This window comes from Giraffa tippelskirchi, chromosome 12 (genome assembly GCF_054371585.1).
Source record: "Giraffa tippelskirchi isolate mGirTip1 chromosome 12, T2T-mGirTip1v1.2.pri, whole genome shotgun sequence".
In the NCBI taxonomy this organism is placed as follows: Eukaryota; Metazoa; Chordata; class Mammalia; order Artiodactyla; family Giraffidae; genus Giraffa; species Giraffa tippelskirchi.
The window spans coordinates 25,545,506-25,570,379 of NC_137286.1; the positions used below are offsets into that span (position 1 = coordinate 25,545,506).

Genomic DNA, 24,874 nt, shown 5'->3' on the forward strand with positions numbered 1-24,874 from the left:
AAAGTGACATTTAATATAAAATCAGAGGGTGAACCCCACTCTGAACATTTTCCAAAAACATCTCTCAACTAATCTAAGTTATACATCAACAGGATGATAGAGAAGACCATGATGACAAGATTTAGAACAATCAGTGTGAAAGGGAGTTTGACGCATGTAGACGAGCTAGGTAAGGGTAGCTCCTTTTTCTGTGCTGGCCTTTCACCAACCACAGCACAGGTCCCACCTCACTTCCAAACCCTGCTCAGCCCTCTCCCAGGTTTGTGCCTCCAGATAGCAGAACTGGACTGTGCCTCTGACTCACTGTTTGATGAGGACCCAGAATCTACCAGATCAAGCTAGAGGATGAGAGTTTCTAGGCAGAGGACACAGGAAAAGCTATGAGGCAAGAACTAGCCTAACGTTTCTTTGGAACTTTCAATCAGCTTGGAGCTTTATAAACAAGGGGAAAGTAATAGGAGACATGGCTAGAGAAGCAGGCAAGGACAGAGCCACAGGAAGAGAACCGGATTTTTACTATAACCCAACAGGAAGCAAGGGAGTTACATGACTGGATTTACATGTTTAAAAGATTTCATGGCTGCTATGTAGAGAATAAACTGCAACATAGTAGAAGAGGCTCTAAAAGTAGCCCAGGCAAGCAGTAATGTGGCTTGACCCAGGTGGCAGCAGTAGTGTAGGGGAGAAGTGAATGGGTCTAGGGCATATTTTGAAGATGGATCCCTAGAACTTTTAACAGACATATATGTGGGCCATGGAGTCATGTTTTGGCTTGGCAAAAAAAAAAGCGGTGCCTTTTACTTCCCTGGTGGCTCAGACGGTAAAGCATCTGCCTACAGTGCAGAAGACACGGGTTCAATCCCTTGGTCAGGAAGATCCTCTGCAGAAGGAAATGGCAACCCACTCCAGTACTCTTGCCTGGAAAATCCCATGGACAGAGGAGCATGGTAGGCTACAGTCCATGGGGTTGCAAAGAGTCGGACACAACTGAGCAACTTCATTCACTCACTTTACTGAAATTGGGAAGAGAGCACAAGGGAGGCATTCAGGGCTTTTTAATGAGCATATCGGCTTGAGATGCTCACTAGAGACACAAGATGTCTGTTAGGCAGTTGGGGCTCCTAGAGAATATTGTGACGGATATACATAAATTGAGAAATTATCTGTACCTAGATGGCTAGACCATAAAGAAGACTAAGTGCTGAAGAATTGATGCTTTCGAATTGTGGTGCTGGAGAAGACTCTTGAGAGTCCCTTGGGCTGCAAGGAGATCAAACCAGTCAATCCTAAAGGAAATCAACCCTGAATATTCATAGGAAGGACTGATGCTGAACTCTAATACCTTGGCCACATGATGTGAAGAGTTGACTTGTTGGAAAAGACCCTGAAGCTGTGAAAGACTGAAAGCAAAAGGAGAAGAGGGTGGCAGAGGATGAGATGGTTAGATAGTGTCACTGACTCAAAGGACATGAATTTGAGCAAACTCTGGGAGGACAGAGGAGGCTGGCATGCTGCAGTCCATGGGGTGCAGAGTCAGACATGACTTAGCAACTGAACAACAACAAGATGGTCCTTAAAGCCATGGTATTCCCATCCTTGCAATTTTTTTTTGTTTGTTTGTTTTTTTCACTGTATAATAAATAAACTGACTAATTCACCAAGGCATGGAAACAAGCTGGGATGCCCCACAGCAGATGGCTGGCTTTGCCCCGGCTGGGCCTGCCTGTCTGCTTTACGTACACCTAACTTAAGAGCTGCTTCTACCAGGGTGTCTTGCTGTGATTCCACATATAAAATTCTGTGACCCAGGGCCCTTTTTTTCTTGGGGATCAATGTGGAAATCTGAAGAACTGACATGTATTTAAAATCTTTTTTTAACGCATCTAAATGCTTATTTGGTTGATTAAAAAAATATTATACAGAGGGGAAACTTAAATAAGCAGATTAGGAGACCAAAACTAAATCTTTGTATCAGCCAGGCCATAGTTTACTCACCAGAGCTATTTGACTTTGGGTTCAAGGTGGAAGGGCTCTATTATTAGAATTATTATTAGAAAATTCTATTATTATCAGTTCAGTTCAGTCGCTCAGTCGTGTCCGACTCTCTGCGACCCCATGAATTGCAGCACGCCAGGCCTCTCTGTCCATCACCAACTCCTGGAGTTTACCCAAACCCATGTTCATCGAGTCGGTGATGCCATCCAACCATCTCATCCTCTGTCGTCCCCTTCTCCTCCCGCCCCCAATCCTACCCAGCATTAGGGTCTTTTCCAATGAGTCAACCCTTCGCATGAGGTGGCCAAAGTATTGGAGCTTCAGCTTCAACATCAGACCTTCCAATGAACACCCAGGATTGATCTCTTTTAGGATGGATTGATTGGATCTCCTTGCAGTCCAAGAAACTCTCAAGAGTCTTCTCCAACACCACAGTTCAAAAGCATCTATTATTATAGAATATTCTAAAATATTCAGAGACTGTTGGTTAAGTCATGTGAGCAAAGAAAGTAATAATAGAACTCCTAGAATTAAGTTAACATAAGACAATTTCACTTCAGCCCTTAAAATGTTACTGATTAACTACTCTGTGACCACTGTGTTGACTTCCTGCCCTCCAGGGTTCCATTCTCAGCAGGGCAGACAGACCACACAGTGGGACAGAGCTAGATGGAGGCAGTGAGATGCCTTTTGAGTGGGAAGGTAATAGGCAGTTCCAATGAGAAAAAGTAAACTGCTCTACAGGGGATTTCTCAACACTGAACAAAATCCTGGTTGACATACAAACCTTCATGTTCCCATCTGTAATGAAAATTTAAGTTTTTACCTAAGTACTATTGATGCAATTAAATGTGGTTAGTTGACACATTGTTTTTAGATGCCCTTAGCATTTTTAGTGGAGTCTTCTAAAGAGATTTCCATCCTCCCATTCTCATTTATCATTTACCACATTTTCTGTGTCAATCTGAAAGATTTTGTGCTTAATTGGGTTTCCTTGGTGGCTCAAACAGCAAAGAATCCTCCTGCAATGTGGGAGACCTGAGTTGGATACCTGGGTTGGAAAGGTCTCATTTTAGAGAGCAACAGTTGACTTTCCTTGCAAATTCAATCCTGCATTTCCTCATGGGAGTCACAGAAGCACAACATTAGCAGGAACAGAGGAGAGTGGGATTGCTGAGGAGCCCCATCTCCAATATGGAGGAGCTAGAGGGCTGGTGGTGGTGGTGGTTTAGTCACTAAATCATGTCCGACTCTTGCAACCCCATGGACTGTAGCCTGCCAGGCTCATCTGTCTTTGGGATTCTCTAGGCAAGAATACTGGAGTGGATTGCCATTTCCTTCTCCAGCTACAGGGCTGCTCCTCTGATTAAAGGGACTGTGCAGCAGGAACTGATGTGCAGCAGGACACACCACACTCTGCTGCCACAGGGGGGAGACCAGCCAGCTGGCACTCCAGTAAAGCTGGTTCACAGCCATCTCTGATACCCTTTCCGGTGCTTTCTCCTCCCTAAGAAGCTATAGAAAGAAGACCACCCCACCTGCTCAGCCTGGGAGAGGCCAAGATACCTTGGCATTCTGGTCTTTTTGTTTTTTCTTTCTAAAACTCTTCCCCTTCCCTTTCTTTAAGACTCTCTCTTATGGGGTAGCTGGGTCCCAGATTTGCTGAGCCAGCCTGAGGAGGCTGAGCTAGCTCTGCTTCAGGCTTTGGGGTACCTGTGCTCCCTCAACTGTCCTTTCCCCTCACGATGATGGCTGCATCTGATAAGTCATTTAAGCATTAAGATCCAAGAATCTGTTGGGTCTTTGGCTGCAGATCACTTAATATGAACCAGTTTAGGCAGAGGAATTCTCCTTAGGATCTCAAACCTAACTGACTAGAAAGTTACATTGGAGTTTGGTGCCAATGCCCTAATTGGTTACAAATCTGTCTTGCTTTTTTGCCCACCATTGACCTGAGTGTGTATTTCCCTTGGGAAACTGGAAGAGAGAAGTGGCCATGAGAGGGCAAGATTCCCTGTATCTTGAGATCCCCAGGCCAAAATCTCTATTAATAGCACTCTTTACTAACATCTCCATTTCATTATTATCAACAGTTAGGCTTCTGAAGGGCTCAAGAAGTCACACAGATTTTTTTTTTTAATGTCTGAACTTTAGATGAGTTGTTATAAAAGCACCTTTGTTCTGCATGGTGCATTGTACCTGGATGAAAGAACTCATTCTACATATGTTCAATTGAAAAAAAATTTCTGGGTCCATTTATCACAAGTAGACAGCTCCTACTTATCCCCTTTCTACTAATGCTAAGTTACAGAAATAACTGAGTTCCAATGTTGCTACTACATTTCCTTTAGGCAAAATTGAAAGACTTGATAAAGAAATATATTGAAATCTGAATCAAGAATTTCTATTTCATTAATTTCATTCTGTAAAAAATTATTTCCTTAAATATCATTAATTTCATTCTGTAAAAATTTAAAATGAGTATATTGAAGCAGTATTGATAAAATAAAATTGTTACTTCTTAAAAAAAAAAAAGAAAGAACTCATTCTAAAAGGAAAACACTGCCCTCCCCCACCATGCCAAAATCCATTGTTTGCCACACAGGCAGCATCAACTTCAACAGGAGGTAGTAATCACATAAATATACAATCACGGCTCAGTTTGACTTTTTTTTTTTTTAATCTATGAGAGTCTTTAGTAAACCTTTTGTAATATTTTTATTCTTTACTACTGATTTCTATGGCATTGCACAAAAATGTCCCCCTGCTTTCCTCATTTCTGTGCATTATCCCCTGAGGTCAGTTTTATTTTAGATGCTCAGTTCACAAAGTAAAACCAGGAAAGAAATCTGCCCATGTTTAGCTACAAAAATAATAGTTTCGAACCTGTTATTCTGATTTCCTTCTTGGATGCTTTCTCATTGAGAATTACAGAACTCAGGCTCTAGTTACCACAGCCACCTTCAGACTTCTGTCTGCAATGGACCTGAGCCCAGAGACCTTCCTTACCTTTAGTTGAACTAGATGCACATCCACATGCTTGCTGTCTGAGTCCTGCTGGACTGAGTAAGTTAGGTCTCGGACTCTCTCTGAGGTCATCCGGAGCCAGGTCTCAATCTCAGGTAAGTGGAGGACAATCTTCCAGTCGGCCCCTGTATGTAATGGGGGAGGCTTTTCGTACTGCTGGTCAGGATCCATCTCCCTCATCATCTCTTCTCCCTCACCCTGCTCCACAGTGGGTGTCAAGTTGATGGCCATGGGTGAAGCATCAGTAGCCATGGGATCCAGGTCCTGTGACCTCAGAGGGGAAAGTGTCACGCTCATGGTTAACATGGAGAAGTCTAAACCTTACTTCTTTCCAAAACAGCTGAAAGGCAAGAGGAAAGAAGAAAGCAAAAGTCAGACAAGATTGCCAAATAAAGGAATGATACTTCGCAGAAGAAACAAGATTTCTAAATTAAGCCAGCTTTCTAAATTAAGAAACCATAGCTCATAACAAAAACAGAAAGAGGTACTTTGAGTTTCTACCAACTAGACCCAAGACTCAGCATAAAACAGGAACACAAAGCTGTATGGTATTGCCTATCCCAACATCCATTCTCTTCTTACTCCTTAATAACAATATCCTAGTTTTCAGTTGTGTATACATTTGCCAAGAATTTAAAACTACATTCCCTGTCTCCATCCGAGCTCGCTGTGGTCACATGGCCAAATTCTGACCAATGAAATGCATGGTTTCTTATAAGATAAAGTTGATTAGTTTACTAATGATCTAACTATGTCATTTATCTTTTTTATGTAACCAATTTGACATAAAGTAACAGCTCAGGATCTTGTACTTTAAATATTTTAAATAGACATTATTTTTAGTTTCAGGAAAAACTTCTACTCAGGGCAAGTAGAAGATGGGTTCCTTGTCCTTTTCTAAGTCTTTTTCTAGTTCTATGCATTCAAGTCAGTTTATAGCCTCATTTTCCCATAGATGAAAGGCAGCTGATCAAAATATGAAATGAAATGTGATTATCAGAAAGTAGCTATATTTCTTTATATTCTTAAGATTAACTTAATAACAAAAACAAGATCATTTTACCTATAAGCATGGAGGGGAAAAAAACCAGAAAGTTCCCAGTTTGACTTGGAATATATAACATTCCATACAGGAATGAGCACAGGGAATAAAAAGACTTATTGAAATGAAAAATGCCTTAAGAATAAGTTATTCTTATGACATATTTCAGAAGCTTCCTAAAGCATACTGCCTCTCCCAATTTCTTGACCATTTGATTTTTAAATTACATGATAAGGGGGTTTACAGATGAATTTTTGAAAACAAAGTTATTTGCAAAGAGTAAATTATGTTATAAGATAAGCTTATCACATTGGTACCTGCCTTAGAGAATGGTTTCAGGCTTCAACAGCTTTTCTACACCTGATTGTAAGAGAGAGAAATCCACATCTCATATTTTTAACCACTCTCACATACAGTCTTTAAAATAACAATAATACTAGACTTGACTATTTTAAAAAAACTAACAGAATCCTGCTCAAACTCTTCCAGAAAATTGCAGAAGAAAAGCTCTCCATCACCCTCATACCAAAACCAGACAAAGATGCCACAAAAAAAAGAAAACAAAAGGCCAGTATCGCTAATGAACATAGATGCAAAAATCCTCAACAAAATTCTAGCAAACAGAACCCGATAACGCATTAAAAGGATCATACATCGTGATCAAGTGGGCTTTATCCCAGGGATGAAAGGATTCTTCAATATATGCAAATCAATCAATGTGATACACCGTCTTAACAAATTGAAGGATAAGAACCATAAGATAATCTCAATAGATGCAGAGAAAGCTTTTGACAAAATTCATAATCATTTATGATAAAAAAAAAAACACAAAAAAACTCCCCAGAAAGTAGGCACAGAAGAAACTACCTCAACACAGGAAAGGCCGTGTGTGAGAAATCCGCAGAGACAGTAACCTCAATGACGAAAAACTTACAGCATTTCCTCTAGGATCGGGAACGAGAAAAAGGTGCCCCCTCTCACTACTATTATTCAACATAGTTTCGGAAGTCCTAGCCACAGCAGTCAGAGAAGAAAAAGAAATAAAAGGAATGCAGATTGGAAAAGATGAAGCAAAACTCTCTCTGTTTATAGATGACATAATACTACACATAGAAAACCTTAAAAAGGTCACCAGAAAATTATTAGAGCTAATCAATGAATATAATAAAGTCACAGGAAATAAAAGTAATACACAAAATCCCTTGTGTTAATATACACTAACAATGAAAAATCAGAGAGAAATCAAGGAAAAATCAGTTAGAAGGTATCAAAATTTCACTGAGAGGGGTAAAACTCCAGAAGAGTGAGCTTTCTTACACTCAGTCACTCAGTTGTGTCCGACTCTCTGCAACCCCTTGAACTATAGCCTGCCTGGCTCTTCTGTCCATGTGATTCTCCAGGCAAGAATACTGGAGTGGGTTGCTATTCCCTTCTCCAGAGGATCTTCCCAGCCCAGGGACCCAACCCAGGTCTCCTATATTGCAGGCAGATTCTTTGCCATCTGAGCTACCAGGTAATGTGTATTATTTACACCAGATATGTTGGTAAGTCTTTCCAGAGGAATAAATATGGAAGATTCTTCCTTCTGGAAGTTTGCATATTAAGACTGATAACACAGATGTGGTTATATATGTAAAGGACAAATAGAGGAGATTAAAACAAATAAAAACATTAAACAAAAATGTATTGACAGATGATGTGCATCACACATGAGTAAAGGGCAAAGAAACCTTATATTCAAGCTGCAAAAGCAAAATTTTCCTGTATCTACTCTGTGACTCAGATGTTAAAGAATCTGCCTGCAATGCAGGAGACCGGATTTGATCCCTGGGTCAGGAAGATCCCCAGGAGAAGGAAACGGCTACTCACTTCAGTATTCGTGCCTGGAGAATTTCATGAACAGTAAAGCCTGGCAGGCTACTGTCCATGGGGTCGCAAAGAGTTGGACACACTTGAGCCACTAACACTTTTCACAAAATTTCAACCTGCATTGGATGTTTCTATATTTAGCTGATCAAACTGTAAACAAGACAATTCCAATAACCCAGGGAAGTGAAGCAAAGCAATATTTTACTTGAAGTATATTTCAACTTCTATCTATTTGTTTTCCCTCACATACAGCTTTGCCCCTGGGGAAGGAATACCGTATGTGTCATAACAGCAGAGCAAGCCCAGGAAGTGGCATAAAATTGATTAATTACCCATTTTCATGGGAACTAATTACAATGAACATTTAATTTTCAATTCCAGTAGTTCACAATTGGATGTACCACCCATGGATAACCACCCTCTATTTCTGATTTTCACAAAATTACATCTGATTTCCAAGATAAATTAATACTTTAAAGGAAAACTGCCTCATATTGTAGAGATCTACAATAACAATCTTCATGTGCATTTTTCCTGCCCTTATCTCAACTAGTCAAGCTTCCTTTCCCATCAAATTAATTACTCTATTTGAATGCAAACAAATAGTAGGAAATTCAGCACAACTCTATACAATCTTCCAAATTCTAAGTTTTGTATTTTTCTTTCACAGGGGCTCATCCAATAAGATTCCTTTCCAGTCACAGATAAATTTGAGGCGGAAAAAAAAGAAAAGCCAATAGACAACAACTTCTGATGATGCAAATGAAGCACCTATTCAAGTACATACGGATACCTACGCAGTTATAACTCTGGCTCTGAAGCTGTACGAGAGGAGTGATCAAGCAGCTTTTTGGAACCCAATGACCTCCTGTTCCCCTCCTCCATCAAATGCTTATCTGTGGTCACCTTTCCAGCATTAGAGATAATACCACCTTTATCCCAGCTGCTGTTAAAAATAACATAGATCAAATCCTTTCCTTTTCCACAAATCCAAAGAAGATTCGATATTTAAAGTACAAAAGGAAAAAGCAGTAAATATTTCAAAACTTTAGAAAAATTTTTTCTGGGAAGGTTTTTCTCACCACACTCTATTTGTCATCCTACAGAAACTGAAGAAACATGCCATGGATTGCTCCTTAACAAGGACTGCCGCTGCTACCTCCCTGACAGTCCACAAGTTTTCAGTTGAAACCTGATGTTAGCAGAATACATTCAACGTGAGTAAGACATTTAAATAAGGAGTGTGGTTTTTGACCAAAGTAGGAAGCAAAAAATGCAGCTATACACACATCAAAACTGCCCACCTCTTTCTCCTTTCTCTTGTGATTTTCTCTGTCAAATAAAAGAAGAGAAAAGCTAGAAATCTGCTGCTGTACTCACTGTAAATGCTTTTGTCCCTAAAGGTCCTTCAGGATTAAGTGCCTGGCTCCTCCTCCTCTCTCCACTCGGGTTCTCTTCTTACAGCCAAACAAGATAAAGGCCCCTATCAGGGCTGCTCATTCCAGCAGGAAACTGGCCAGCCTGTAGAGGACCAGCTTCACGCACTCTTAGTGCCCTAAATCTCCAGCAGAGAGAGGGCTACTGCACTGCCCCTATTTGGAAGCTAATGTATAAGCTCCAGTCCTGTGCAGTTATAGGCTGGCCTTTTGCGAACAAGCAGTGATAAGGGTGCTGAGAAAAAGGAGGTAGTTGCCAAAAGAAGGATCACTATGAAAAAGAGTATTTGGATGGACACAGCACATCCAGGCATGGTTCAGAAGAATCAAGACCATATACCCCCAAACCAAGCAACTTTAAAGCAGGATAAATTTTAAAATGTATGAATAAATTAATAATACTATAGCAATATAACCAGTTGACAAAGTCACTCTGAGCTAAATACATTCAGGCCCTCTCTTTTCTTAGGAAGAAACTGCTCTTCCCAAAACAAGAGCATCTTCATGTGTATAGTTTGAAAGGTAGTCTTATCATCATGTAAATCAACCCCAAACCTAAATACTTACCATCAATCTTCCCGTACCCTGCTTACTCCCCCCAAAACAAGTGAGAGACTAAAGCATAAGTCTAGCCAAATTTACAAATCTGCTCACTACAAAGGACATGTTACAAAGCTGAGGTAGAGAAAATTAAGTTAGGCATCACTAAGTGTCCTTTTTCTCTCTTGCTTCATTTTTTTGCTTTTGTATTCTCATAATTACTCTTTACAGAACCTATTCATAGAGACACTGAATTTTGAAAGGGAAAAAAAAAAGTTCCACTGGAATGCTTTGGTTTTTGTCTATGGCTAGCTCTCATGCTTTGACCGCATTAAGGAAAAACAAATGAACTCAAGAGGAGCACCCTATATCCGCTTCCAGGACTCTAGATCGGGCTCTGCAAAGAAAACACAAAAACAAGCTTAATAAATGGCTTAATTAAATGTCTTGGCCTACCCAGATGAATGAGGCTCTAATTCATCACCTAGTTTTAAATCTTGCTGCCTGTCTACCTCCCCAGCCTCTTGTGAGGTCAAGGGTTGGGAAACTTTAAGTGGCTTTAAGTTCTTTAAGAGGAGAGCCAAAGAATTCCTACAAAATATTAAGTTAAATTTGTACTTAGGGGAAAAAAGAGTGCCTTTTGCAAGATGCTCCTCAGGAAGTTTCCATCATTACCCACTCCTCCTTCTCCTTGGCCCCTCCTCTCCCAGCCCCAAGCCCTCCAGCACTCATCTGGGTGACACTGTTTAGTGAGATCACTGTGGTAACCTCAGATTAGGCTCACTTTCTAATCCTCCTACGTAACAGAGCAGGCTGCAAATGGGTATCAGTGAGAAGAAGCAGCTCAAGCTTCAAGTACACAGGCTTAAGGAGTAGGGAGGGGGGTGAATACAGTCTGTAAATAGTGGGGCCCAGACAGATTTCTATAATTTAAAAGATCTTGGTGTTATTACTGATGTTTCCCCCCATCCTTTCCCCTTTTGATATATCCTTTGTGTGTGGCTGTGCCCTCAAGCAAATGGCTGATTATATCCCACTAATCACACAGAGACCATGAGCCCTCTCCTGGGTCTCTTCTCAATCACTGCTAACTCCCTCGCCCAGAGCATGGGGTCTTGTGTCAGCCATAACACACTTCATCAATCATCTTCCTTGCTTAACCCCTCCTCCCGCCCTCACCCCATCCACCTCCAATTATTTAGATCCTCCTCCTGTGGCATGGACACCCAGACTGACTCAGTTAGTCATCACACCTCCCATGTCTTCCTTCCATCACTGCAGTGGTCAGTTCCTGTCACTGCAGGAGATACAGTTGGCTACTTCACTTCACACCTTGGAGTGGGGTAAGGAGCCGAAACACTCATCAGCCCACAGTCATGAATTTGTGGATCTGAACTCAGGGATGCTAATGGGTGTTCATATTTCTTACCCCCACCCCAGGTTGCTAATAATCACCTTTAAGCATTAGGCAGCCACCTTTCTGTTTTTCAAGAAAATGTCTTGGGGAGAACTGGATTTGTAAAACTAATAGATAATTTATATAGTCATTACTTTTGTCAATGCTATTAATACAAAGAAAATGAAACAAGATTTATATCAAATCAACTGACATTACTGAGAATCAACTATATATAAAGCACTCATCAGATTTACTTTCAAGGAAATTAGAATTAATGGGTACAATTTCCCTCCCTCCACTCTCCCCTTAGACACACAGACACACACTCACACACACGTGCACACACACTCATTTACTAATACCTTTAACATAGGCATAATGTGGGCAAACAAACCCCTGTGGGGGCCCTGTGGGGTGGCATTAATCCTGGATAGAGGAAAGATAAGGAAGAACCTGAAGAGGGAAACATCTGAGATAGGCTTGTAAAAGTGGGTATGGTTTAGATGCGCAAAAATACAAGAGAGATGGGGAAAGAATTCCAGCCTGGGGGAAATACGTGGACAAAGACACCTCAACATCAAGAACTGGGGAGAATCAGCAAATAATTCAGTGTTGAGAGGAATTGGGAGCCTGATGGAATGGGAACCAGAAATACATAAGACTACAAGGTAAGCTCCAGTCATGTTATAAGAACACTTTGAACACCATACAATGGAGTTTGGAATGAATCTCACAGGGATCAGGAACTCTGAAAAGACTGCAAAAGAAGAGAAATAGAATTACAGTTGTGTGCTAGAATGAGACAGAAAAATCAATATACAAACTCTTATTTACCAAGAAAATTAAATGAGAAATAAGCATTGTGAGAGAATCAACATCTTTTCCAGGCAAACTTCATCAATATAAAACGTAATCTTAAAAACTTCTTTATACCCCATAAAAAAACAGAAAGAGAGACTGATTGAGACAGAAAGACTACAAGTCTGACTTTTAGATCAGAGTGATTAAAGGAGTTCTGGCTCTGTTCTACCTACTCCATTAAATATAAAAGAGTTCCCCATTTTTAGCTCTCTATTAACCCTAGCATCATATATCTGAAGTGGAAAAATTTGGGGGATCATTTCATGCAATGTTTTTACTTTTTCTTGTTCTAAAATTTTTAAACTAATTAAAAAGTAACAGTAATTCAAACATAAAAATAGATAATATTGAAGCTTCAATATGTAAAGTAGGAAGGAAATGAACCCTAAAAGAAAAGTTATCTTTAAAGATTCTGAAGCCTAAATTAGTCAGTTATCTCTATTAATGAAGCAATATAGAAATGTTCACTAATTCAGTGTTTATTTACCAGGTACTAGTATGAATTCTACAGAAAGTTATCCCTGACAAACTGCAAGAATACTAGGAAAATAAGATTTGGGTTAAAGGTAGAGGCATATACAAAGAATTATAAATTAGATTAATTTGGATCTCAATAGTAACTGTGATATTGTGATTTATAATAAGAATATATATTTTGTCTTTATCCCCATTTCCGGCACAGAGTTCCTAAAACTGTGGGAATGTCCAAAGCACAAGAGCAAAGAGATCATCTTTCATTATAATATTTGTTCTTTTGTCCTTCCTGAACTAGCTCCAGAGCCATAATGGTGAAAGGAGTGTCTTCTTATTCTTAAAAGCCTCTTTCAACCACACCTGAGTTTAAGTTAATGAGGTGACTTTCAGAAAGGATGGGGGCTGATTGCCAGGCAGGGAAACCAACCAGATTAAGAGACTGGAATTTTTGGTCTCAACTCCCTACTTCGGGGGGGAGAGAGGGGCTAGAGGTTGAATCAACCACTAATGCCTATGATTTAATTAATCATGACTGTGCAATAAAGTCCCATAAAAACCCAAAAGGACAGGCTTTGGAGAGCCACCAGATTGGTGAACAAGAATGCATCCGCAGGCTAGGTGGCTGGTACATCCCAGACTCCACAGAGACAGAAGCTCCTGTGCACAAGACCCTCTGGATTTGCCCTGTGTATCTCTCTATCTGGCTGTTCACTCATATTCTTCAATAACCTTTGTGACAAAATGATAATCTAGTAAGTAACCTGTTTTCCTCAGTTCTGTGAGTGGTTCTAACTAATTAATCTAACCCGAGGAAGGGGTTGTCTTATAGCCAGTCAGTCAGATGCACAGAAAAACATTCTGGATTTGCAACTGGCACCTGAAGTGAGTAGCAAGGAAGGGATAGTCCTGTGGGCTGAGCCCTTAACATGTGGGGTCTGATACTATTTTCAGGCAGACAGTGCCAGCACTGAGTTAAATTATAAGATGCCCAGCTGATATCACTGAGTTGCTTGGTGTGGTAAAAACCATACACTCAGCAATGCCAAAAGTGAAGAAGAGTATTGAGAATGGAAGAAACAGACAGAAGTGTGTTTTTTCATAATAGCAACATTGGAAACTAGAAGACGATTATTTTCCTCAAGAAGAAAAAAGAACTCTAGCATATAATGGGATACTGAGAATAAAACAGTTTCATAAAAAATCAAGCGTGAGGACAGAATAAGAAATTATTCTCCTCACATTTAAGTTCATAAGAAAAGAAACTTCCCACACACTTTTCTCAAGAGGTACCAGTCTCTTTGGTAGGTACTCCACCAAAACAAAGAGGTAACCAAGGAAGAGGAAGTTAAAGGACGCAACAAACAGGAAACCTATCACCCCAGGGTGGTAAATAGGAGAAATTTAAGGACGCCAGCCATATACCAGGGCAAGGAAGGCATCCAATCCAGACTGGACCAGGTCAGAAGGCTCTCAGAAAGACTTCTCCAAACAGATGACACTGAAAGAAAACCTGATGCGAAGGAACACAACAAGAAGAGATTTGTTGATCTAGTGGAGCTCTGGAGATTGAATTAGAGACAATTCAATTAGAGACACAGAAAACTAAGCAAATAATAATAAACTCGAGAAAAAAAAGGTGTACAAAAAATAGAATAGGAATTATATTATTCTATGTGGTTTAGCTAAAAATTGCATTTACGTATTCTTAATATTAACACTAAATGTTGATGTAATCCAAATCACATGGTTTTGCAGGAAGAACTGGGGGTAAGAATTGTGCATGCACCCATGGGCATGTGTGCCCCTGTGGGAGAAAGTAAGAGAGAGGGATGGGATGGGGAAACAAGCTAAATAAATTCCTATCTTTCACAGTGAGAAGTCAATAGATAAAAATAAGAGGAAAAATACTCAGGAAGTAGCCATGCCATTCTATTGTTCTAAGATGAAGGTACTTACCAAAAAATCAGCTGACAGATGAAAATGGTTGCCTCTGGAGAATCGGAAATGGAAAAGAGAGTCTAGAAGCTGCTGTTTGTCTAAAATCCCTAAGTTACTTGACTCTAAACTATTTGTGTATAAACATATAAATTTAAAATATCTAGATTAAAAAATAAAAGCATTTCTTAATCGCAGGACAGGGCTTTAATAGACTCAGGTACATTGAGAATTTCCAAATAAGGAACAGGAATATATGACTTATTTGACTATGAAAATGATTACTTTTGTTTGCTTGTTTTGGGTCGAGAATGGCACAAGACTGGATGGGGCACTCAGTTACAATGCTAAGTTTAAAATTGTGCCTACCCACCTGTTAAAACACCCTATTTTAAAAGACAAAATGCTTATTGTGACTCACTTCAATAATAAGGTTATATTTGTTTCACTCAAATAATTCCTTTAAGAAATAAGTGCTTCCTATGAACTAAGCCTGATCTCATGATGAAAGCCACAGAAGATTAAGGGACCAAGCTGAAGATAAGGTTATTATTTGTCCCATGAGTGGATATGTTCTAGAGTGAATAACTATTATTTCTGATGACAATTGAATCAGACTGAAATACAAAATAATGAACTTAAGCCAGATCTTTCAATTAATATTACATCTGTTAGTACCATTCATGCTGCAACTTGAGAACACATCAAATAACTACCCACACTACTATTCTTTCATCAACAGAAGGCATTTTACAGGTGATGAACTCTCATAAAGACCAGGATTTTCAAAAGCATTATTTCCTATTCATTATTATTTCCTATTCACCCTAACCTCCCAGACACGCAAAAAAGATTTTCTTTAGAAGATTCTAATGTCAGATTTAAAAATACTAATGGAGATGGTAAAAGCTCTTAATATCTAAAGGTCTGATGTGATCACAGATCCTCCCTCTGAATGTTCTTTATTACAGCAAGAATAATTAAAGATCTGGTATTATATCTGCTTTTCAAAGAAACAATTTCAGCAAGGTAAAATTATTTCAAATATTTTACAATGGTTTTGCTTAAAATGAATCAAGTTTATTAAATACAGTCAAGTATTTCTGCCCATCCAGTCATCTAAATTGAAGACTGGTATCCCTGATCAAGTATGACTTGCTCCAACACGAACTGTTGCTGGGGAGGGAGGTGGGAGGGGGGTTCAGGATGGGGAACACATGCAAACCCATGGCTGATTCATGTCATTGTATGGCAAAAACCACTACAATATTGTAAAGTAATTAGCCCCCAACTAAAATAAATAAATTTATTAAAAAAATAATAATAATAGTAATAAAAAATAAAAAGTAAAAAAAAAAATTCCTAGAATAAATAAAAGTTCTATATTATGGACCTGCAAAGAAAAATAAAATATATATTTTCTAGTAAAAAAGAGATAGATAGAACAAAAATAAGTATGGGCTTATACTATGTATGCTGGTAGACAATAAAAGCATGAGGCACAGACAAGCTTAAGCTTTTTTCTTAATGAATTATTCATTCTCTTGCTTAAGAAAATAAATACCAATAATAGAAATTGCTGAGTAACAGTTAATGACTTAAAAGCCTCTAAAAAGAACCTGGCAGATCCTTTAACGACCCTAGAAACTTAGATTGAATACTACCAGATGCTCTGTCAGATCTTCCCTTCAGCAAACAGGTAAAAAATATTTTATTTTTTAAATGTAGGTTGTCTCCTCTAAATCCCAGGGAGTACAAGGGACAAAATGCTGAATATTATAACAGATCAACCTATACTCTCTCCCAACTGCTGTAAGAGAGCTAAAGCCTAATAAGTTGAAAGCAAAAACCCTCCAGTCCTTAGATTTTATCACTTACCACTAACAAAGTTTAGCTCTGCTGTGGGAAGAGAGCAGCAGGTTCCCAGAGAGGTCATCATTTCCAAGCCTTTCACCTCTTGCTCTCCTTAGTAAGTCTTGGATAAGACTTTATCATCAAGCACATGAGAATCTGGCAGTCCTCCAAGACCCATGGGTCATCCAGATGCTTTAAAGCTAACTAAGCGTTTTATTTTAATTTTTCCTATCTTTCCTTCTTAGCAACAGTTACAATTGATAGGGCACTCAGAAACAGTTGTCCCTTCTCCATCAGGCTCAGAAAATCATCTTTGTATAATTTTTCAATTAAGACTTCACAATCATATCATACATCACATGACACAGCTATTTTGGGTCTTTCTTAGTCATTTACAATTAAATACAAATGAACCTCAGACAAATTATGCCTGTCACAGCTTCTGTTCATTGTGCCCTTTGCCCGGATCCTGTCATCATTAACAGTTTCCTATGAGTCATTGATTTGGATACTCAACGTCTTTTGAATGAATTTCTTCAACAAGAAATGTTACTTCATAGGCTTTAAAATGAACAATCCAGAATATGTCATCAATATAGCTGACAACTTTTAGAACAAGAGTATTTGGAATGAGCCTTTAATTAAACTCGACTCTATAATGTGGGAGTTTTATTTCATTTTTAAATAATGTAAAACACAAACATCTGAGAGAATATGGGTTTTCCCAGCTTCCATCATAATGTACAAAATAACATGCCAAAAAAAACAGATTTAGACAGATTTATAAGAAAGCAGAGGAATATTTTGGCCTGACAGTTCTATGTATACCATAGTTTAAGGGAAAAAAGGTATTTAATGGGCATCTCACTTCGACACTTTCTTGGTGCTGTGAAAAACCAGTGAGGCAACACTTGTTGACCCTCCCTTCCAGGAACTTCAGACCCAGGAAAGGAAGAACTAGCAGTTTCTGTGTGGACTTACTTCTCAACTGAACTATAAAGAGACAAGGTTGGAAAAAAACTGCTTTGAACATAAACAATAAGTCTGTACTTTTTTTCCATTTTTTTACCAGCTTTATTGAGATATAACTGACATGTAAAATTGTCTACATTTAAGTGTATATGAGGGCTTCCCTGGTGGCGCAGATGATAAAGAATCTGCCTGCAATACAGGATACCTGGGTTTGATCCCTGGGTTGGGAAGATCTCCTGGAGAAGAGAATGGCTACCCACTCCAGTATTCTTGCCTGGAGAATTCCATGGACAGAGGAGCCTGGTGGGCTACAGTCCATGGGGTCACAAAGAGTCGGACACAACTAAGTGACCAAGCACTCACACAAGTGTATGTGATGATTTGACATACAAATATTGCAAAAGGATAACCACATAAGCTTAGTTAATACACCCATCAACTCACATAATTATAATTTTTGTGTATGTGTGGTGAGATCACGTTTCCATGCCCCACTCACCAGACGACACAGCCCACTGCACAGGAAGCCTACCCCACCCTCCAGTGGCACTGAAGCCACCACATGAGGCGTGACCCTGCAGCCAATCAGACCGGGGCCAGTCTGACCTCCCACAGCACCCACTGTAATCAGCTCCAGCACAACAGAAGGACAAACAAACACATCCCACACTGATGGCAACCCTAGAGTGTACAGCTCTGGTGACCAGAGGGGAGTGCTTCCGGGCCCCACAGCACATCTCCTCCACAAGGCCACTTCTCCAAGATTAAGAAATGTAACCAACCTACTCAACACACTGAAATAAACACAGAGAACTGGGCAATATGAGGAGACAGATGACTATGTTCCAAAGAAATGAGGCATAACCTCAGAAAAACAACCAAATGAAGTGGAGATAAGCAATCTTTAAGATGATGATTATTTTGATTTATTTATCAGGCAAATTATAGATCTTCATTTCTTTGTGGTTAGAGCTTTATCAGTTTTCTTTGGCTGTGTTGTATATTGCCTAACACTTCATGATCCATGCAACTTTACATTGGTTTTTGTGCATTTGAAGGAGTAAGCACCTCTTCCAGCCTTTATAGTTCGGTTTCAGTAAGAAAAAACCTTCTCTTGTCTGTTCCTTAGGTTGGTGGAATAACACACAGAATCACAGTTATGCTGGGGTGGAGCTGGTCATGAGGTTGTTGCTGGGTATGCAGTGAGATCCATGGTTGGCAGGCTTGTTATCAGGGTCTCAAGTGGATGTGGATAATGCCTGGTGCCTCTAGTACCTTATTCAGTAAGTAATACTGAATAAGTACTGCTCAGACAACTGTTTACTTCAGAGTCCACAGTGGGGTCTTCAGACAGTGGACCTATTACAGGTGTGTGGCAGGTGTGATCTCTAGGAAAATTGCCACCTGGTCATTGGATGGATTCCCCATGTGGGCAGGACTGATCATGAACCTCAGCTGAGACGGGCTGAAAGCAAGCCCCAGGACCATTTCAATTTCCAGAGCCAAAACCGAACTCTGCAGACCTGCCTCTGCAAGCATAGATAAGTGTGTCTCCCACCAGGTCCCTGAGCAAGCTGGACTGATCCCTGACTGTGAGTAGAGGTACTGAAGCCAAATATCGGGCCCTTTCAGGATCTCTAAGAGTTTGGACAAAAGGACCTGCTGCCTGATCTCCTTGCCAGCAAAACTGCTGGCAGACTGTAAAGGCACTGGAGTAAAGGGCCCCTTCAGGATCTCCAAGGGCACACATGGGAGTGTCTCCTGTGCTGGGACCCTAGAGCCCCAGGACTGTTGGCAGACTGGCAAACTGAGGCTGTGAGGAGGCTAAAGCCATGTATAGGACCTTTTCAAAGTCTCCTAGGATCCATATGAGAGTTTCTCCTGCCTGGTTCCTATGCCAACAGGCCTGCTCTTGGATTGTGGCTGGCATGGGACTAATACCTAGTTTAAGTCCCTTTCAGGATCTCCAGGGCACAGATGAGAGTATCTCCTACCTCATCAAGTCTCTGTACTTTTAAACTAAGTTTCTGAGTCTATTGTTGTTAAGTTGTTCAGTCGTGTCCAACTCTTTGTGACCTCATGGACTGTAGCACACCAGGTTCCCTGTTATTCACTATCTCCCAGAGTTGGCTCAAACTCATGTCTATTGAGTTGGTGATACCACCCAACTACATCATCTTCTGTTACCCTCTTCTCCTGCCCTCAGTTTTTCCCAGCATCAGGGTCTTTTTTAATGAACTGGCTCTTCACATCAGGTGGCCAAAGGATTGGAGCTTCAGCGTCAGTCCTTCCAATGAATATTCAGGACTGATGTCTTTTAGGATTGACTAGTTTGATCTCCTTGCAGTCCAAGGGATTCTCAAGAGTCTTCTCCAGCACCACAGTTCAAAAACATCAATTCTTCAGCTCTCAGCTTTCTTCATAGTCCAACTCTCACATCCATACATGACCACTGGAAAAACTGTAGCTTTAACTATATGGATCTTTGTTGACAAAGTGATGTCTCGGCTTTTTAACATGATGCCTAGGTTTGTCATAGCTTCCCCTCCAAGAAACAAGCATCTTTTGATTTTTTGGCTGTAGTCACTGTCCATAGTGATTTTAGAGCCCAAGAAAATAAAATCTGTCACTACTTCCACCTTTTCCCCTTATATTTGCCATGAAGTGATGGGACCAGATACCATGATCTTAGGCTTTTAAGGTGGAATTTTAAGCCAAATTTTTTTCACTCTTCTCTTTCACTGTAATCAAGAGGCTCTTTACAGAAAGAATAATTAAAAGTCTGTCACTTTCTACCATAGGAGTGGTATCATCTACATATCTGAGGTTGTTATTATTTCTCCCAGCAATCTTGATTCCAACCTGTAATTTATCCAGCTCGATGTTTCCCATGATATACTCTGCATAGAAGTGAAATAAACAGGGTGACAATATACAGCCTTGATGTATATCTTTCCCAACATTGAACCAGTCAGTTGTTTCATGTAAGGTTCTAACTGTTGCTTCTTGACCTGCACACAGATTTCTCAGGAGGCAGGTAAAGTGGTCTGGTATTCCCATCTGTTTAAGAATTTTCCACAATTTGTTGTGATCCATCTACACAGTCAAAGGCTTTAGTACAGTCAATGAAGAAGAAGTAGATGTTTTTCTGGAATTCCCTTGCTTTCTCTATGATTCATCAGATGTTTGCAATTCAATCTCTGGTTCCTCTGCCTTTTCTAAACCCAGCTTACACATCTGGAAGTTCTTGGTGCTCATACTGCTGCAGTCTAGCTTGAAGGATTTTGAGTGTTACCTTGCTAGCATGTGAAATGAATGTAACTGTACAGTAGTTTGAACATTCTATGGCATTGTCCTTCTTTGGCAGGGATCAGTTCAGTTCAGTCTTGAACTGAACTTGCTATTATTTACATTTGGGGCCAGATAATCCTTTATTATGGCTTCCCAGGTGGTACAGTGGTAAAGAATCTGCCTGCCAATGCAGGAGACACAGGAGACATGGGTTCGATCCTTGGGTTGGGAAGATTCCCAGAAGAAGTAAATGGCAACCCACTCTGGTATTCTTGCCTGGAAAACGTCACTATCAGAGGAGCCTGGCGGGTCACACTCCTTGGGGATTGCAAAGAGTAGGACATGACTTAGCGACTGAGCACAACACAATCCTGTATAGTGAAGAGCTGACTTGTGCACTGTAGCATGTTCACCACCAGATGCCAGTAGCATTCCCACCTGTCCAGTGATGACAATCACAACGTCTTTAGATAGTGCCAAACGTTTCCTAGGGTCAAAATCACTCCTAGTAGAGAACCACCGCCTTATATTGAGACTCACAGTTGACATTCCCCTCCCACACACCCAGAGCTTCACATCAGTTTCTAAAATATTTTAAAATTATGTATGGGTGAATATATATACATTTGTAATCTGTGCTTGAATTAATTAACCGTTTAGGAAGCATAGTGTAGTTTAGCTCCTCTCAACTAAAATTATTTTTGTTTTTTACAAGATTTAAACTTTAAAAAAACTTTCTGAAAAACACCATCTAAAATTGGAAGTATCCATTGTCCCAAAATTTAAAAATTGAAAACAAAAACTATTTAACATTATCATCCTACGTGAAGTGAAGTGAGGTTTACCTTACCTTACACAATTCTAAACAGACTGTTCTTTCTCACTCAAGAAACAATTTATTATCATAACCATCATCACCATCATCTAAAAATCTCATCATACGTAATCAAGAGAGGTAAGAAAGTCAGGCAGATTTTCCTGAGGATACTTCTGAGGTTCTGGCCTTTAAGAGACATGCATCAAATGTCAGTTTGAAATGTTGAATTTTATTACCTTTCACACTGTTAAGCACTTTTAATGTCAGTTTCAAATTAAAAGAGTTCCTTTTTGCATGTAAGAAAAATACTTTTAGAATGTATATATATATATATATACACACCAGAGAAGGCACTGGCAACCCACTCCAGTGTTCTTGCCTGGAGAATCCCAGGGACAGAGGAGCCTGGTGGGCTGCCATCTATGGGGTCGCACAGAGTCGGACACAACTGAAGCGACTTAGCAGCAGCAGCAGCATACACACACACACACACACACAATATGTGTGTCTGTATACACTCTAAAAGTATTTTTCTTACCATCTAGTGGCTCAGACAGTAAAGAATCTACCTGCAATACGGAGACCTGGGTTCGATCCCTGGGTTGGGAAGATCTCTTTGAGAAGGGCATGGCAACCAACTCTAGTATTCTTGCCTGGAGAATCCCCATGGACAGAGGAGCCTGTGGCTGTAGTCCATGGGGTTGCAAAGAGTCAGACACAACTGAGCAACTAAGCATATATATATATAACTGAATCACTTCACTGTACAGCACAAATAATTAACACAACCGTGTAAATCAACTACACGTCAATAAAATAAATTTTCTAAAAAAAAAAAAGAAGAACTCGATTATGAGAACCATACAATTTCAAAGTAGAAAGGAACCTCAGGAGCCATCTATCAACCTCTTATCCCAGGAAGGGATCACCACATCAAGATTTCTGAAACATGATAAAGGATAAAGAAAGGGCTGCTATTTTTTAAGATGGTTCACTTGTGAATCAACTAGAAAACTATCCAAATCTGCTGTTATAACTTTCACCCATTGGTCTAACCTTTAAAGAAAACAGAATTTTTCTTTCTAATTCATCAGTTTCCATTCAAAAGTTCTGGGCTCTTTCCTCATCCATGTAGTTTTAAGCCCCCAAATATTCCTAAGCTTCACTGGTGTCAGGAAATGAAGTAACAAGCTTCCTGAGACATCTGACAGTTTACCCCTCCAACAAAACCCCCCCCCCAGCTATCCTTAACTCCTTTCAAACACACCCAAAGTCACCTAGATAGTTAGCATTTTCAAAAGGGAAGGACTCTGTCTCAGATCCATTATATCAATTAATCATGCAGCCTTTCAATAGCATCATCCTCTCTCCATGGACTCAGCAGAGCCTCTACCCTTCACCAGTAACCATTCATCAAGGAGTAATCCTTATTCCTACTCAAAGGCCATGAGAGGAAAGGCACAAAAGGTCGTCTTCCTCCCCTACACACCCCCATTTGGAGATACTTTACGCTATAGCAGAGAAAAATTAATATCTTTGATTAAGAAAAGAGGTTGAAATAAAGTCACACTCAATTCACCTGTAGTCTTAGGAAAAACTGTGTAGCAGACGCCCAAGTTCTCATTCTTATCTTTAGAGAGATTTCTCATCCACTTAAGTAAAAATCAAATGAGCTCCCAACAGTTAAAACCATCACCAAAAACCATCCTGTCTTACTCTGAACACTGAAAAGTTTTTAGTATAAACAATTTTGCTAATCTGAGACCACTTCTTTTTTTTTTGTAATAATTTTTAAGTCTCTAGCCCTATTCAAGTCAATCATTTCAGAGCTAAATTTGCCAATGATACTACTTTTATAAGATAATGTAACAGCTGAAGACTCATTAAAATTTTCATTGTACCCTGCAATAGAATTCTGTTCTTTTCTCCTCCTTCCCTGTTCATTTCCACTCGATTAATCCCATCCCCAGCCAGCCAGTCTTGGAGAAGATCCTGCTCCCCTACCCAATCTCCACTGCTAGCTCTGGTGTGCCAAATACTAATTCGTACTTATGCAGTGGCAGCTCCTCTTTTCTGAGAAGCTTTTCCTCCCCCTCCTCCTCTCCTGTATTACAGTTTGGAGGAGTTACAAGGTCAGTGATTTACACAGGTACTAAAGGTACCTGACACCACCCAGAATAAGCCTACTCTTTTGGTACTTTTCTGCACATTATTTAACAGTAGGTATCACCTGCAGTCCTGCAACGAATTCTTTTCAGGACCTTGAAGTGTTTCTGCCTCAGCTCCTAATAGGCATTAAGCCAAATATTTTGCCCAGATTCATCCTACCTACCACTATGGAAGCCTCACTTCCTCCAGGGATATCTCTTAGCCCAGAATCCTAGGAGAGTTTGTTTGTTTGGTTTTTTGTGTTCCTGTGGAGGTTGCCATTGCTCTGAGGTTACCTGGTACCATTTATTAAGTCTCTAAATCTAAACCTATGGGCTTCCTGAAAACTACCTGGAAGCAAAATGAGAATGAGCGATCATAAAATAGAACAAAGGAAGAAGTAGAGAAACTCTGAGACAATCTCAAACCACCTCACTGACATGCAGTGATTATTTAGGCTTTGTTCCTCTACAATGGTGCCCACACCTCTGTGAGGGTCAGCCTCCCAGGTGCCTGTCCAGGCCTGGCCAGTGGGGCTCAGCCTCTGCTCCCACCCTCTGTGCTGTGTGGTGGCTGAGGCTCTTCTCGGTGCCTGAGTGGCTATCTCCTCACACAGAGCTGAGCTGGCGAAATGATGCTGCCCAGGCCAGGAAACAGTGGGGGCTGGATGGTTTGTCTAATTCTCTGAACATAAACTTGGCAGGAGTCCTTTGAGTTACTAAGCAACTGAACATCTGACATGAAGCCTTTAACAACCTTTCCATAGATTACTAAAAGTTCCCAGAGCAAATTCACGTCTGGTCCCGTGAAGAAAGAAGAAGGAAACAAAGGTAGCCAAGAAGAGGGTGGGGAGAAGAAAGCCAAGAAAGAATGTGAAAGGAAACAGCAGCTTACAGAAGCAGGAAGAAGAGGAAGGGAGGAAAACGGGAGGCACTTGAGATGGAGACTCTCAGGGAAGGAGAATATGCCCCAGGATAGCATTTCCCAAAAGCTCTAGGAAGCAATCTTTCAGCAAAAAGAGTTTCTACGGTTTTCATTTGTTATACAGAATCATGGGTCTTTCCTCCATTTTTGTTGTCTTCACTCCACTCAGCCACTCACCTCAAATACACAGCTCTCACAAAACCTGTAACAAGAGACTAACATGCCTGACAATATCATGTAGACACAGAAGGAGCTGAATACCAATTCAAGGCAGTTAGCAAGAATGTAAG

At 40.1% G+C, this 24,874-nt stretch overlaps 1 protein-coding gene across 3 annotated transcripts in view; it reads right to left on the reverse strand.

Annotated features, from left to right (window-relative positions):
- AKAP6 (A-kinase anchoring protein 6) overlaps positions 1–24,874 on the reverse strand; it is a 571,209-nt gene that overhangs the window by 364,135 nt on the left and 182,200 nt on the right. For 2 of the 3 annotated variants that reach the window (XM_081547989.1, XM_081547987.1), the window contains exons 1-2: positions 16,457–16,554; positions 5,005–5,362 (exon numbers count right to left, since the gene is read on the reverse strand). In XM_081547989.1, coding sequence (XP_081404115.1) covers positions 5,005–5,328 — 324 coding nt within the window. In that variant the 5' untranslated portion in view covers positions 5,329–5,362; positions 16,457–16,554. Of the gene's footprint in view, positions 1–5,004; positions 5,363–16,456; positions 16,555–24,874 lie in introns of those variants that run through there. The other variant, XM_081547988.1, reaches the window with a different exon arrangement.